Source organism: Rhineura floridana, chromosome 3, assembly GCF_030035675.1.
Source record: "Rhineura floridana isolate rRhiFlo1 chromosome 3, rRhiFlo1.hap2, whole genome shotgun sequence".
Taxonomy (NCBI): Eukaryota; Metazoa; Chordata; class Lepidosauria; order Squamata; family Rhineuridae; genus Rhineura; species Rhineura floridana.
The window spans coordinates 57,469,837-57,485,044 of NC_084482.1; the positions used below are offsets into that span (position 1 = coordinate 57,469,837).

At 40.5% G+C, this 15,208-nt stretch overlaps 1 protein-coding gene across 1 annotated transcript in view; it reads right to left on the reverse strand.

Annotated features, from left to right (window-relative positions):
• CACNA1G (calcium voltage-gated channel subunit alpha1 G) overlaps positions 1–15,208 on the reverse strand; it is a 270,527-nt gene that overhangs the window by 32,177 nt on the left and 223,142 nt on the right. The window contains exons 26-32 of the mRNA XM_061616021.1: positions 14,037–14,146; positions 11,830–11,963; positions 10,597–10,667; positions 9,563–9,641; positions 9,331–9,452; positions 8,526–8,870; positions 5,129–5,269 (exon numbers count right to left, since the gene is read on the reverse strand). Of these exons, the coding sequence (XP_061472005.1) occupies positions 5,129–5,269; positions 8,526–8,870; positions 9,331–9,452; positions 9,563–9,641; positions 10,597–10,667; positions 11,830–11,963; positions 14,037–14,146 (1,002 nt within the window). The remainder of the gene's footprint in view (positions 1–5,128; positions 5,270–8,525; positions 8,871–9,330; positions 9,453–9,562; positions 9,642–10,596; positions 10,668–11,829; positions 11,964–14,036; positions 14,147–15,208) is intronic.

Below are 15,208 nucleotides of genomic sequence, written 5' to 3' on the forward strand. Positions count from 1 at the left end.
CAATAGCTCTCTAAATAATATTTGCTAGTAATAATGATAGTATTGGCACATTAAAATAGTCTCATGGTATCCTAGCAATTTTGTGTGGGTTGTGAATGGAAGTAAGATTGGGAAATTAATGCTATGCCAACAACTTTAAATTATCACTATCAGAAGGTACCTCTGGCTCTATAAACAAGTACAGATTAGTATCACTAATTCCAGGCCACTAACTAGAGAAAATGTAATGATTAGAAAAGGTGCAGGACCACAGCTGATGTAGCAATGACTGGAGATTCCTGCTTGGTTAGGTTAGAGATGCTTCTTATGTTAAAAACACACAACTGCAATATGACAACTAGAATGCATATATCTTGCCATACATCAGGGACAGGGAACCTGTGGCCCTCCAGATGTTGTTGGATTTCAGCTTCTATTGTCCTTGATTGCTGTCCATGTTGACTGGTGCTGATGGGAGTTAGAGTCCAACAACATTGGAGGGTCATAAACTCTTGACCTCTGCTATACATGGATGTTGTTACAGAGAGAGACAGACAGACAGAGAGAAAATATTCTGGTTTTCACATTTTTATGTCTCTTCAGATTGGGGGTGGGGGGGGTGAAAAGAGGACCATACAGCACAATTCTAAATGTAGTTACTTAGAAGAAAGTCTCTGAAAGTTCAGTAGGACTTATTTCCTAGTAACTGTTCCAAATCTGATAATTATTTCACACAACAGAGAAAAAGAGTTCCCCATGGTGAACACCATAACATTTGCAAGGGAGAGCTCCATTTTCAGAAATGTTGTTGGCCAGGAGAAACAACAATGATAGCTTACACATGGAGGAAGGAGTACAGCTTTTAGTATGTACTATTTGTTGAGAGACAATGCGGCAGGCTATGCCAGTATTTTACTCTCATTATTTTAAAATGTGCCTGCTCTCTTGTCCTTGAAAGAAAGTAGTCATCCTAATCTCAAACCACTCTTGAAAATGTGAGTTCCAGCCTGATATGAAGACTTGCTGTGTCGTATAGTGAGAACTAACAATGAAGGTGGCTGTTCCATGTTGTAAAATAATAATAATAATAATAATAATTCAGATAACCTACTGCCCCAGATATGTAGATACAATTAAATACAATTAAACTTGTATATCCATTCAGATGCCTCCATGTTTTCAATCACTACCTCATCCTACACACATATTGGGTGGTATTCAATGTTAGTCCTACTCAGGGTAGACCCATTGAAGTTAATAGACACAACTAACTTAGGTTCATTCATTTCAGTGGGTCTATTCTGCGTAGGAAACTTCAAGGAATAGTAAGGCTGCAATGTTTAATCCACTAGCTGGTTAGATTCATAAAAAAACTTTTAATTGACCAAAAATGACCCAGGTTAATTTAGCAGCGGTTTCTTTAAAAATAGGTTTTTTTAATGCAAGTTCTTACTGCAGATAGTACATTTTAAGAGGCAATCCCCCCTTTTCTCTCTCACGCAAAAGGGAATGCTTCTTCTAAAACACAAAGCATGCTGTGTGACACACACACACACCAGCTGAAAACAAACATTCAGAAACTTCAGAAACATTGTTTTTACCTATATGCAAGTTTAATAAATAGGTGAATAAGCTAAAACACCCATGATTAATAAACTGAAATGTTGATTTTTGCTTAATCTGACTAAAAACTCCTTGCAGGAATAATGATATGATAAGAAAGAGAAGATACTTTGAACAAGTAAGTTTTTCAATTGGTAGGTGATAGGTGACATGTTGTAGTGACTGCCCTCCTTATGATATGTTCAGCATGACCAGTTGCATTCTCCTGTTCCGGACTGGCCACTTCAGTCATCTGGCACTATTGATGCTTTAGGATTAGTTGCTGGGATTATGGAACTGTGGGTGTCAATCACAATGTGGGTGCTTTCTGGAAAGAGATGCCTCTTCGTTGTTAGTGTTTTACCTCTTTCACCAATAGTAGGCGAAGGATTTGGGGCAAGGATTCAGGCCAAGGCTTCAAAAGGGAAACCACTTTCAAAAACTAACCAAATAGCAATACAATTAAATGAAGGCTATGTTGAGGAAGACTATTAAATTTAGTCCTCTGGCACTATTTATGCTTTATTTTGAACAACACGTACATCCATATTAGGGTCAACAGGGGAAATTAGGCAAGATTGAAACAAGGGTGTGCCACAGTGGTTCACCTCTGGAGCTCCCTTAATAGCTCAGCTTCTGTATGCAACTTTTGCTATGCATGAACCAAGCATGATTCATGTCCATTTACGGCACATATGAGGACCTATCATCCCTGACCATTGGCCATGCTGGCTGGGACTGATGGGAGTTGTAATTCAGCAACATCTGGAGAGCCAAAGGTTCCTTACACCTGATATATACAGCATTCCTAGACTTTTTCTCCCTATTGACAAGCTGAATAAAATAGAGTGTTAGAGAAAGTCCTTTTGGTAGCAGCTACTTGCATCCCCTACAGGACTGGGATAAAATTACAGTACCAGCTACTATAAAGTAATAAAGTGGCTCATCTTTGTTCTTTGTATATTTATTATTTGATTTTTATATTGCTCTTCCACCCAACTGGGACCCCATAGCAACAACCAGAAAAGATCATCAGTTTTATAAGAATGATCTTCGCTCCTACAGACACAAACCTTGTGAACAATTCTGAAGGCCTAATCACACGTGATTCAACATACTGCAGCTTGGTTTTTTAGCTAGCCTTTGCCAACTTTTAAATATGCTGCCTCCATGGTTTGAGCTGGTGGTGATGAAAGTCATGCGCAATGTGCATGTTAGCTTTTGGCACTTGGCTGCATAGATTTCATGCTGCTGCACTCCACTGAAAAATGCCATTTCACATCATTGGGTGCCATTGACATCATTGGGTGGCAATCAGCATGAATACAACTGACTACTCAAACACCAGCTTTGCTGAAAGTCAGTATGGGTTGACCAAAAAACCCACAAGGACAGCCAAGGACTGAAAGTCCAGTGAATCACCCTGGACTGCCCCAAAACCATGAGATAGAAAAGTGTGACAGTGCCCTGACACTTTACTTTTATCTGTACAGTGTAATTCAAAGCCACAGTATGAATCTATATATAGTTTATATATCTGCAAACTATGGCTATGCAAGACCATTTAGCTGATTAACTGTTTTGGCTTTTACTTTTAAGCGAAAGAATCAACAACATTTCCATACACTGTAACTACTCAATGAATATACTTTCTAAGGATTCTGGCTGATAGTGGTTGCTTCCCTGTTTTGATAACTTAAAATCTATCCTTCCACTCAACGGTCAGAGAAAGGAAAGCCATCTTTATTCTTTCCATTGAATTTGTGAAATATCCAAAGCTCTCACTCTCTTCGTTCATAACATGATTGGGGTGTGTGTGTCTTTCTGAGGGCCCATTTAAATGAGAGGTGCTGAGCACACAAAAGCAGCCATTTTAGGTCCCACATGGCCTCTTGTAACATTTAAATGATTCTTAACTCAGTTGCCAGCCCAGCTCATATGTATAGTATTGTCTGCATGCCAGCAACCTATATCTCAGATGGTAGCTATGTACCTTCTAGTGGATACACATAGGAGCATAGGGGGAAGAACCCTTTCAATGTAATACAGACCCATGTGGAACCTGCCATGGCAAAATGTGTTTTGTGGACCTGGTAAGTATCTTTTTTAAAATGGGCCTGGAGGTAACTGAAGTTAGTACAGCCTATTTCTTCAGATTAGCAGGTGTCATTGTTTTAACACAACTTGTAAAAAGTTCCAAGAGTTAAGGTGAAAAAAGACACCAGTTTTAGCATAGCTGAACCTTTTATAGAAGGCACTGATGTGGCTGGTTTACAATGAGTTTGTTTGTCTGAACTCTATAGAGGTATTTCCTATAGCACAAAACAATCTATTTCCTGAAGCTACTGATTTGCCTGATTAATAGGCATGCTCTTTTAATATTAAAGATTTTATTGATTAGAATATTTTGGCTCAACCTGGAACTGGATTTGAACAAATATATCTTTTATTTTCACATAAAGCGAATCATAATAAGGTACCCTGATAAAACTGAAATTGTCCTAGATTTTAAATTACACCATCTGTTTTGACACAATGAATGTACTAAAAAAAAGTTGACAATCCCCACACACTATCTTGACCTCTGGTTAGAAGCAGGCTAGTTCTCCATTCTTGACATCCCTAAAATAGTCCACAAAATTCAACACAGGCTTCCATGTAGATGAATGGAAATGTTCACAAGAGCAACATGTCATCTCTAACACTATCTTATAGCACAATTCTCTACATAGCTGCTCAAAGGTAAGTTCCCATTGAATACAATGGGGCTTACTCCTAGGGAAATGAGTACATGATTGCAGCCATAATATCATTCTTATATAGAAGCTTTACAGCACAATCCTAAACATGCTTACTCAGAAGTAAGCTCCGCTGCATTTAACAGGGCTTCCTTCCAGGTCAGTGTGCATTAGACTGTAATGTCAGTGCACAAAATACTTTTCTAAACATGAAACTATGGCTGTAGTTGTATGCATACTGACTTAGGAACAAGTTCCACTGAATTCATGTGAACTTCTTGAACATGCAGAGGACTGGGTGGTAAATACTAGGGATGGAGAAGAAATTTATTTGGTCTGTATTTAAATATTCCAGACTTATATGCAGATTGGAACCCAGCTATCAGCTGAACTACACATTTTTCTAATGCAGTTTCGGTTCCAAAAATGTGTACAAATGGCATATTTTAAGGAAAATGCATATTTTATTGGGAAGAATGTATACAAAATGCGTGCTTTAGGGGAAGGTGTGTACAATTTAAGTTCACATTTTTCACGGTGGTTTTTTCAAACAGCAACCAAGGGGACCAGTCCTATGCCTGAACACCTGCAAAACTGACACAGAATGAAAATAGGCTGATCTATCCGTCCCTAGTGAATACACATCTCCTCTTAAACAAATAGAAATGCATTTGCCATCCCACAAAAGTAGTTTTTAGACACTTTTTGCCTTGATACACCTATTTTATATCAAGTAAGAAAACCTTCTCTTTCTAAAGATTTCAATCCAAATTTAGATAGAAACTTTGCAGGAAATTAGTAATATTAACCTGTTTCTCAGAGTTGTAATTGTCAGTAGTTGGAAGGGCATAATGATGGCACACAGAGCCTGACAAGTTGTCCATCAGCTTCAACTCTCCTTCCAGAGATTCCTGGATCAGCAGTGATATGGTATCAAACAAGTGTCTTTCCTGGGAGGAGTGTCATATAGCATGCAGAAAGATAAAGCCAGGCCAAAGAGAGAGGGGCAGAAGCAGAGGGGGAGAGGCAGAGAGAGAGAGAGAGAGAATGATGTATGTATGAGAGACAGAAAAGAGGAGGCAGAGACAGAAAAGAGGAGGCAGAGACAGAAAAGAGGAGGTAGAGACAGAAAAAAAAATTGAGACAGAACAGCAGTCATTGAAATGGCCAGGAAGGGAAAACAGAGATGGGGGGGGAGAGAACAGTGCAGTAATACCACAGTCAGAACTTTTCTTAGACATTGCTCCACACTAGACCAAAATTAGACTGGTGGGACACATTACATTCATCCAGAGTGGCTACTGATATAACTATTTTTGTTGACAAAAAGTACACCTACTGTGCAGGGCTATCATACTTGACATGACAGCAAGGAACAAAATTGCAGCAGAGCTAAACAACAATATGCACAATTTAGAATGGAGGTGGGGATGGGAGCCCAGCGTAAAGCCTGAACAACCCACATGTTGGCATCACTGTAACCGTAGAGAAATAGCATGATCTTCAGAGGAGCTGGATGATTTGCAGTGGGACTTTGGACTCAAGTGCTTAGCATCTCTGAAAATCAGGTCACTGAGTTAGTGTTCACAGAATGGGTGTAAGATTAAATTTTCAAAAGCACAAAAAGCAATATAACATTAGTGGCTTTCAACCACTCTTTTGCCTACTGGTGCTGATAGGCATAGTGCTTCCGCCAGCACTGGCAAAATAGGAGGACTTAGGCCTGGTTCATATGTTTTTGATAGAGCAGCATGGTTGATGTATCCCAAGGCTGGATCCTATGCTGTCTGATTCACAGTAACAGCTTTGAAGGCTCGAATCATGGGTGACAGGTAGATCACGTGCTGCCAGTGAATCTACCATCAGATTACAAACGCAGATGAGAGCAGTAACTCTCTGATTCTGGCTTCCAAACATTACTGGAGTTGTGTAGGATCTGGAAATCTGAACTATACCTCAAGCTTTTGCTACTGGGTGGAGCAATCTCTATTGTCTCCCTCTGTAGCAGCAAGTGAAGGCTAATTCAGAGTATCCCATTGGAGACTGTTTTCTCCCATCTCATATCTGCAAAGCAACTGAAGTCACATATTGTACTGGGAACTGGGCCCATGGCAGGAATTCTTAACAAAGAGCTTTGCCACTAATATTTTAAGGCAAAAAGGTACCAGGGATGGGACTGACCCTTCCATCAAAGCTGTCATGTGAATCAATTCATTTCAGGTTCTGTGGTTGTAAATCACAATGATTTTGCTTTCAGATTAAAAAAGAGATCTGAACAAGGAGAATCTCAAGATGATTTACTACTGCTTTGCTAGAACTAGATGTAATGTCTGAAATCTGCCTTAAGATGTTATCCTAATACTTCTCATGAGTGCTTTTTTGCTATGGTACTCACCAGTACCAAGTACTGGCACTTCTGCTGCCCATGGCAACCACTGGGTGCTGGCACCCACTGCTCTTTTATCAAGGTATAAGTACTGAGCTGGCACCTTTTTTAAAAAAACCCCAAAAAACACTGCCTCTCATAATTAAGGTAGTGAAGACTAATCTGCACAAGCAGTTTCAATACTGAAACCTTACAGTCCTACCCACAAAACACTTGCAACAGTCATCTTTTAAATGCCAGAGTCTTATGCTGTAGTCCACTGACCTGTTAATTTCAACGAGTCTATATCCCAGATGAAATCTAAATATTCCGGTTTCAGTTATTCATAACCATATCCTAGCTTCCTTTCACTTTCCATGATAGCTATTAAATTTGAGGTTTGAGAGATGATTAACAGTCCAATCCTATGCTTCCTCAGAAGTAAGACCCACTAAATTCAATGGGACATATTCCCTAGTAAGTGAGTTTAGGATTCTGTAGCTCCTGAGATAGTTCAGTAGCGGGGCTGGACTCAGAAGATATCAGAGCTTTTGAAAATTTTACCCTGAGTTCCAAATGTCAGGCTCTCAATTTCATAAGTGTTGTCTCAAGTGCTTACAGTGGAATATTAATACATAGCATGAAAGCTTCTCAAGCAATATGAAGGCCGATCACTTAAAAGCAGTACTTTCTATGAAGCTATGAATGATGACATGAATCTTCACAGTTATATCCTAATGAACACAATACATATTATGGAACATGCAAACAAAGACTCATGCCAATCATATGACTTTGCATTGCTGCATTATAGGAGTTGTATTCCGCTTTCATCATGTACTCAGACTCCACAAAACTCTTATTTCAATTAAAATGTCTGCATTTCATGTGAGGTGAGAGAGTCACTTGCCCAAAGTTTTCAAGGAATAATTTGAAATGATTCTCTAGCAAAGATTATTTCCAAGTCTTTTTAAAAAAAATATTGGTGGAAAGAGTAAACTTTGTTTTTTTAAAAATGAAAGAAAACATAGAAGATACATTTCCCATTGTGATTAAAATAAGAAATAGCTGACTTCCAGAACTTCTAAAATCTCTCAAGGCAGATGATAAAACTGCCAGTTCTCTGCCCTCATCTTCATCTCTTTGGGTGCTGCAGTTGCTATTCCTGATAGCAATGTCATTTATAAATGACTAAATGCAAAACAACAATAAAAGGGCAATGGCTATCCTTTGCTCATTGTAAACTGCTCAGAGTCTCTCTGGGAAGTGGCTTGATCATCTGTTGTTGAGGAGGAAGGGTGACTTCCAAGAGAGACCAATTTATCCCCTCCCTCTCCGGACATTGATATGGATGTCCCCAGATCATTAGCCATTGGTGCTACACTGATGTGAACACCTACTGCAGATATTAAATCAATAAACACAACTTTCATTTGTTCTGGAAGGATGAAAATATAAGATGCCTAGTTACGGCTGGCACATGTGAAAAAATGTAATGTTTCTATACCAGACATCTAGCTGGGAGAGTGAGCAGGTATCTTGTGCCTGTTTAGTGCAGTTTTTGCAGCCTCACATCTCTTGTTTCCCACCAACGTATCCTGTCAACCCACTACAAATGCTCTCATGACTCTAATAACAGCAATCCTGTATGAACACTTGATTTCATTGCCTGCACTTGTTGAATAGTGTTTTTTACTCTATGCAACAAGGAATTTCACAGAGGAAAAGGAATGCAACTCCCTTCTTGTAATAAGACACTCAGAATTTATGGAATTTGTGCAAATGCTATTTGAGAAAAGTACATGCTATTACCCACTTCACCCTCCACCTCAGATTCTCACCATAGGGTGAACCAATGAGAGCTGAGAATCCACCTTGATTTGCATGGGATTGGCATATCCTCCTGGGCTCTCAGACCTTTCTCCTGCATTGCTGCCTGCCCATAGAAAAGGGTCAGAGGGCGGGTGCGGACCCGGGGTGATTGCCTTCATTTCCATCTCCAGTTCCAATTCCAGTTCTGCTTCCTCTTTTGCTTCCTTATTACTTTCCTCTAGGTGCTTCATGAGTACTGCAATCACCACATTCACTAGGACAAATTGAGCTGTCAGCACAAATGAGACAAAGTAGATAGGCGAGATGACGGTGTTGTAACAAGTGGATTCCTCATCGCAGTCTCGCAGTGTGTCCTAGGAAGGAATAGAGGGAGGATAGGAGGTGGAAATGGTTGTGGCTTATGAGAGAGCTCTGGGAAACTCTATCCAGTTTGCAGTTTGGGGTACTCACGTTCCAGCTTGAAGCCCAAATAGATTTTATAGGGGTGGGCAAAACCCACTGTAGAATTTTGCCTATCAGTTTCCCCTGCCCTCCACAGCACTTCTATGGAATTTCTGGAACCTGCTTACCTATGTCTGATAGGCCCCTTCTGCCACACTTAGCCTTCCTAGGACATTCCATTATCATGTGCAGGGCACAATCTTTCTAAAGACTACTTATTCACACACATGCCCAATGCAACATATTAACCAATTTCTGTGCAAAAATCAAAACAGGGAAATATTCAGCACAGTCCTACCATGTGCTCCTGAAACCATGAGAATATCTGTCTTATAGTCCTCTAATCAACACTTATTCTTATGGGGATTTTACCTTCATTATCCCATTCCAGTTGTCTCCTGTGGATACACGGAAGAGTGTGAGAAAGGCCATCCCAAAGTTACGAAAAGTTGCATGCCGGCCTAAGCCCTCACAGGGATGAGTATCATCACATTCTGTATGACCAACCAAAAATAAGGGCGATTTAGACATTTGTTTCCTTTACAGATATCTACATTACTCTGCTTCATCCAACCCTACGCAACAGGTGGAGCAGAGAACTTACCAAGGTCTCCAAACAGCTCCACCCCAAGAGCTGCAAATATGAAAAACAACAACATGAAGAGAAGACCTAGATTCCCCACCTGTAAAGAGAAAAGAAATGGAGGAAAATAAAACATTCATTGATGTATCTGGAGGGCACCACATTGGCTACCCCTGCTCAAGACCATCTGATTTATTTGTTTGAGTTATACTTAGAAAGACAGCAAATGCCTTGTTCAGTCCACCATATTGCTAGTTGGCGACAGTCACACAATACAATCTACTCTGGAGTCTTTACACAGGGAAGTTAGTCTACCTTAAACTGGCACTAACTTCCCCTACAAAGCCTCCTGTTCATACCTGGGCAAACATAATGTTTTATCTTCCCTCCTGCTCCATCTCCTTCAACAGCTTTATAGCAATCTGTTTAATTGCTTTTAAATTGATTTTAAGAAACAACACATATTCAGCATAGACATGTAACTCATTTCATGGATTCATTTCCTTCTTCTATGGTTGCGGTGGATTGTTTCTGACCTTGCACAACCCCAGCCATTTTACAGTCCTATGCAGAAGTTGTTACTGGTTTGTTTTGATATGTTTGTGCACAACTGTCAAGGCATATATTTAGCATTAAAAAAAATCAAGCCCACAAGCTTGAGAGGTAGAAGTACTCAGGTTCTGCTTTCAGGCTTCCCGTAGGCATCCGGTTGGCTACTGTGAGAACAGAGTGTGAGTGAGATTGGCCTTTGGCCTGATCCAGCAGGGCTCTTCTTATGCTCTCATTTGCTGTAAACATATGAAGAGCAGCATATGGAGAATGAGGCTGAGCGGAGGATAAACCAAACTGAACTGAGATATAACGAATTGCAACACAAGAATTCTGGCCAGATCCAGAGATATCCAGTGATTAGAATTGGCACACTTACTCAGTCCACGATAAAGGTAGTTATAGCCACAAAGAATACTTGAAGAAGGGAGAAATGCAAAAGACACACTTCTCAAGGCAATGAGAAAATTAGGGAACCAGTAATTCTGATAAGACACAAAGGTTACCTGAGGTAGTGCTTGCATGACTGTGTCCAGCAGAGCTCTCATCCCTACAGCCATCTTCAGCAATTTTAACACTGCAAAAAATGAAATGTTCACTGTATTGCTGTCATGGAATTGGCGTGTGAAAAGGAAATGTCTCTTTCAGAAGCTGTATCAGGTTCCCTAAACAACGTGGCAACCGTCCTTCACTAGAGGTGAAAATGTAAGGTCATATTATACGGAGCCCACTGTTGTTGTCAGGATTTAGCCAGTGGAATCCTGCAAGCGCTGTTGCCTGCCCAGGGTCTTCAAGAATGAAGCCCCATCTCCTTCACTCATTAAATTGGGTTCTGCTGATACTACGGCAGGAATACAAGTGTGACCTTTTTTGCTGGCAGTGACTACTGCTATTGAGTAAAGTAAACTGGTTTGGAAAGGTCAGAAATCTATCTGATATACAGACGTGAGAATTCAGCTTCAAGCTAATGAATTAAGAAGGCAAGTATATTCCTATCGATTTCAAGAGTAACAAGACTGGATGAGAATTAACATGCACTAAAGGAGTGAACTCATGACCTTCAGAAGTAAGGACTTTATAACCTAAGAATTAATGCCACCAGCTCCAGTTGTTCTTTAATACTTTGCTGCTTAGAGCAGGTAACACCATCTATAACTCCCTTCACTGGGAATACTGATAGAAAAAGTTCATCTAGAGTACTTGAGACCAAAACAATTTCAGTCCTTCACTATATGCAACACAACCAACTGGTCAAAGCAATGATGGTCTGACTTGGTGTAAGGTAGTTTCTAATGTTCTTATGCTTCCTACTCCTGAGTAAACACAAGAGTGTCAGTCTAGGACTGGTGTGACCGAGGTTCAAATCCACACTCAGCCATATGTTGCCACCCTGGGCTCCTTCTGAGAGGAACGGCGGGATATAAGTTAAATAAATAAAATAATAGTGTCCACATGTGGTGACCTTGGGTTATCCTCCCTCCACACACACATTCAACACAACCTACCTCAAAGGGTTGTTGTGAGGACAAAAATGGAGCTCCTTGGGGAAAAAGATGAGTTGTAAATGTACTAAGTAAGATAGCTAGGAATGGGTTGTTAGTCTGATAGTAATAGCAGGGCAAAATACATTGCAACGTCTATTAGCTTGGTAGTTTATGACTGAAGTGTAGCAGAAAACAGTTCCTCTGGGATCAGAAGCTACATGGATGGAATGCCCCAGGAAGCAGTGGGAGACTGACCTCGAGCAATCCTGAGGACCCTCATGATGCGAATAATAGTGGGGTTGATAGGCAGTGAGGCGTTCACCTCAATCTCTTCCAGCGTGATCCCCATGATGGACAAGAGCACTATTGCCAGGTCTAACTGGTTCCATCTGAAAGTGATACAAAAATCAAACAGAAAAATCTGCTAAAATATTTGTGGTGGTGGGGCTTGTGGGAGAAAAGAACTAAAAAAATTTCAATTATTCTAGAACGTATGAGCTGATACTCCACCTCAAGCAATTTTTGAGATGGAACGCATAAAACAAAAGATTTACTATTAGATTATAGCATTACCCAGACTGAAACTGAAAAGGCAAACACAGAAATTGAATTAATATGCATTTAATTTTCTTTAAATGTTTTCTTTAAGCTACATTTTCAATTACAACTCTTGCTGAATTTAACAAGAGTCTTCAAAACCCCCCCCCCCGTACTCAATCACTATTGCAAGGCAGGATAGAAGCAGTTCTTAGAGTTATACAGAGGTACCCCAGAAATCCTAAAGACAAGGATCAAAGAGAAACAGAGACAGGCTGTTAATGTGAGGTATGTTGAGATGTAATGTTTCACAATGAATGAAAACGATTAAAAAGGAGACAAGGCAAGGGTTCAATGTTAATTGCAGAAAGATCTGAAACTGATTATTCCATATCCTGGGGCAGCCAACATCATGCCCTCCAGATGTTGCTGGATTCCAACTCCCATCAGCCCCAGCCAGCATGGCCAATAGTCAGGGATGGTGGGAACTGGAAGGCACCACACTGACTATCCCTGCCATATGTTCAAAGCTTTGTGTGTGTGCTCTTTACATTCCATTCCTCTCACTACAACAATGCTAAAACAATGCTAAATAACCATGTCCAGACCCAGCAAATCGACATGTTGCTTTCCCCCTCCCCCATTTCTTCACCTGTCTCACTGAGCACATAGAGAAAAGGAGGAGTGACAGGAACAAGATAATAATAATAATAATAATAATAACTATCATCACCAAGGGAACTATAGCTACTTCAAGGCATGCCTTTGTTACTAGATAGCCCTGCCACAAAGCAGGGCATCTGGGCAAATCATCTAGTTGATGTTGTATGAAATCAGAAAGTAGGATGGACTGACTTTATCCAAGCAACATCTTGTATACAGCAGTGGGCAGCATGGTGGGGCTGCACCACCCACCAGACCGCCATTGGCTGAGTTGCTGCCTTCACTGGGGCGGAGAGGGGGTGGTGTCAGCCAGGTTGCCATGGTGCAAATGAGATGGGACGAACACTGGATTGGCTCCCCTGGCACATTTGCTCCCTGTATCTGCACCACCATCACGCTCCTCCCTCCCCCTCTGTCCCGGTATGCTGCAGCAACTCAGCTGGGTGGAGGTCTGAGCTGCTTGTATAGTATTACTTTACAACTGGCTTTAAAATTCCTGACTTGGAGCCTGTAGTGTGGGGTGGGGGAACCTGTGTCCCTCCAGATATTGCCGGACTACAACTTTTATAATCCATGACCATTGGTCATGCTGGCTGAGGTTGATGGGAGCTAGAGTTCAACAACATCTGGAGGGCCACAGGTTCCCCCACCCCTGCTGTAGCGGTAGGGCCTAGTATGTTGCTTTTGGATTCTATCACCTTATTCTGCTGAATCTATCAAGCAGAAGCAGTTAGAGGGCAGATATCAACTAAAGGATCCTCTGAGAACAGTTCTGCAGGCCACAGCTGACTGAAATTGTTTCAATGGGGCATAAACACACATACCTTTCAATGACTGTTGCCCATTTAAATTCCACTTTTTCTTTCACTATAAGGTAACTAGCTATTTTACAAATAATGTAAGTAGGTAGATTAATTTCCCCTCCAGATGCAGTTGTTGTCCACCGTATTTTGGGGCACTCTTAAAAGGTGTCACTAATGTAGTTGATTATTATATTTTTGCCATCATGGGAGAGAGTGCTATTCAGATTTTCAGCTTTGGACATCAAAGTGTCTTTCTTAAGCAGTCTCTGTGCATAACTTTTCCCTCTGATTAGTATGTTACCTTTAACCACTATTGACTGTGTGAACAAGGCAGCATTAGGTTGACTGAATCCCCATATTTATATCAACACAGAACTGCGACTGAGATACTTTGGAGCTTTTTTTTAATAATTATTAAAAAAGACTGTCATCATCCTGCAAGACTTTACTGATTATTACCTGTCTTGAAAGAACCGACGAAATCCAAATGCAGTTAGTTTGAAAACTGATTCCATGACAAAGATGACGGTGAAGATGTAATTACAAATCTTCAGAGCTTCATCAAGAACCTGTAACATGGAGGCAATTTCTAGGTTACTGCAATACCTCAAGGAAGATTTGGTTTCTACAATTACCGCCCTTCTTGTTTTCAACAGGATCCAGTCCATCCTTTCTTTAATGAGAAAAGAATCTGAAAAGCCAGAAAGAAGAAGAATGCCGGCATATCACAACTCTTGTGCAGTGTAACATTTAAATTGCTGCTGCCATTCCAAGTGACAAAGCTAAGGGCAAAAGCCAGGCTCTGCTATTTTTCATGATACCTGCACAAGAAGAACAATTTGGAGCTGGGAAGGAACTGAGTTGGATGGACTCTGTGCCATCTGAGAGGAAGACATCTTGGACCAGTGCATCAGTGCTCCCCCTGAGCAACAAAGAAAAAGGATTTTGTTCTTGGGAGCATATACAGTATTTCACATGTGCCATTATTTTAAATATATGGGAAGTATAGAATTCCAAGTGTGCAACAGGAAATATTGAGCAATATTTGATAAACTTGGGTGTTTAATTCTTATTGCAAAACTTTGAAAAAAATAATTTTGCATTCTTGTGGGGTGGTGGAGAGAACAGACATGTACAAGCTAGAAAATGTAAGATATTGTAGGAATTCTGTCTTGACCCAAGGCAGCTTTTGGTTTACTAGAATGAGGAACCTCCCTTAAATCTGATGTGCATCCAAAAGCTGTGCAACAGATGCTGCCCATGTGTGCTCTATCATTCTTAAGCAGATGTACATATCGTTGAATAAGGTATGAGTACCTGGATGAATATCCCATTGCAAGTTATGCATTTCATATAGACAATCTGGATACACAATTCAATGCACATCCAATTTAAGCAGTGGTTTGTAATCTAGAAAGTGATGGGTATGTGGAACTAGAGCTGCATGCAAGTAGCCTCTCAAAATTCTCCACCCAATTTGTGGACAGAGAACTGGGATGGGGAGATGGGATAGGACGATTTCATGAATTTTCTCCAGGCAAAGGAGACATTTTCCAACAGTTTCTTGGGGCTGGGTCTCACCATTAGCACTGGCAGTAGCGTAGCTTCTTTCTTTATTACTAATACTTTTT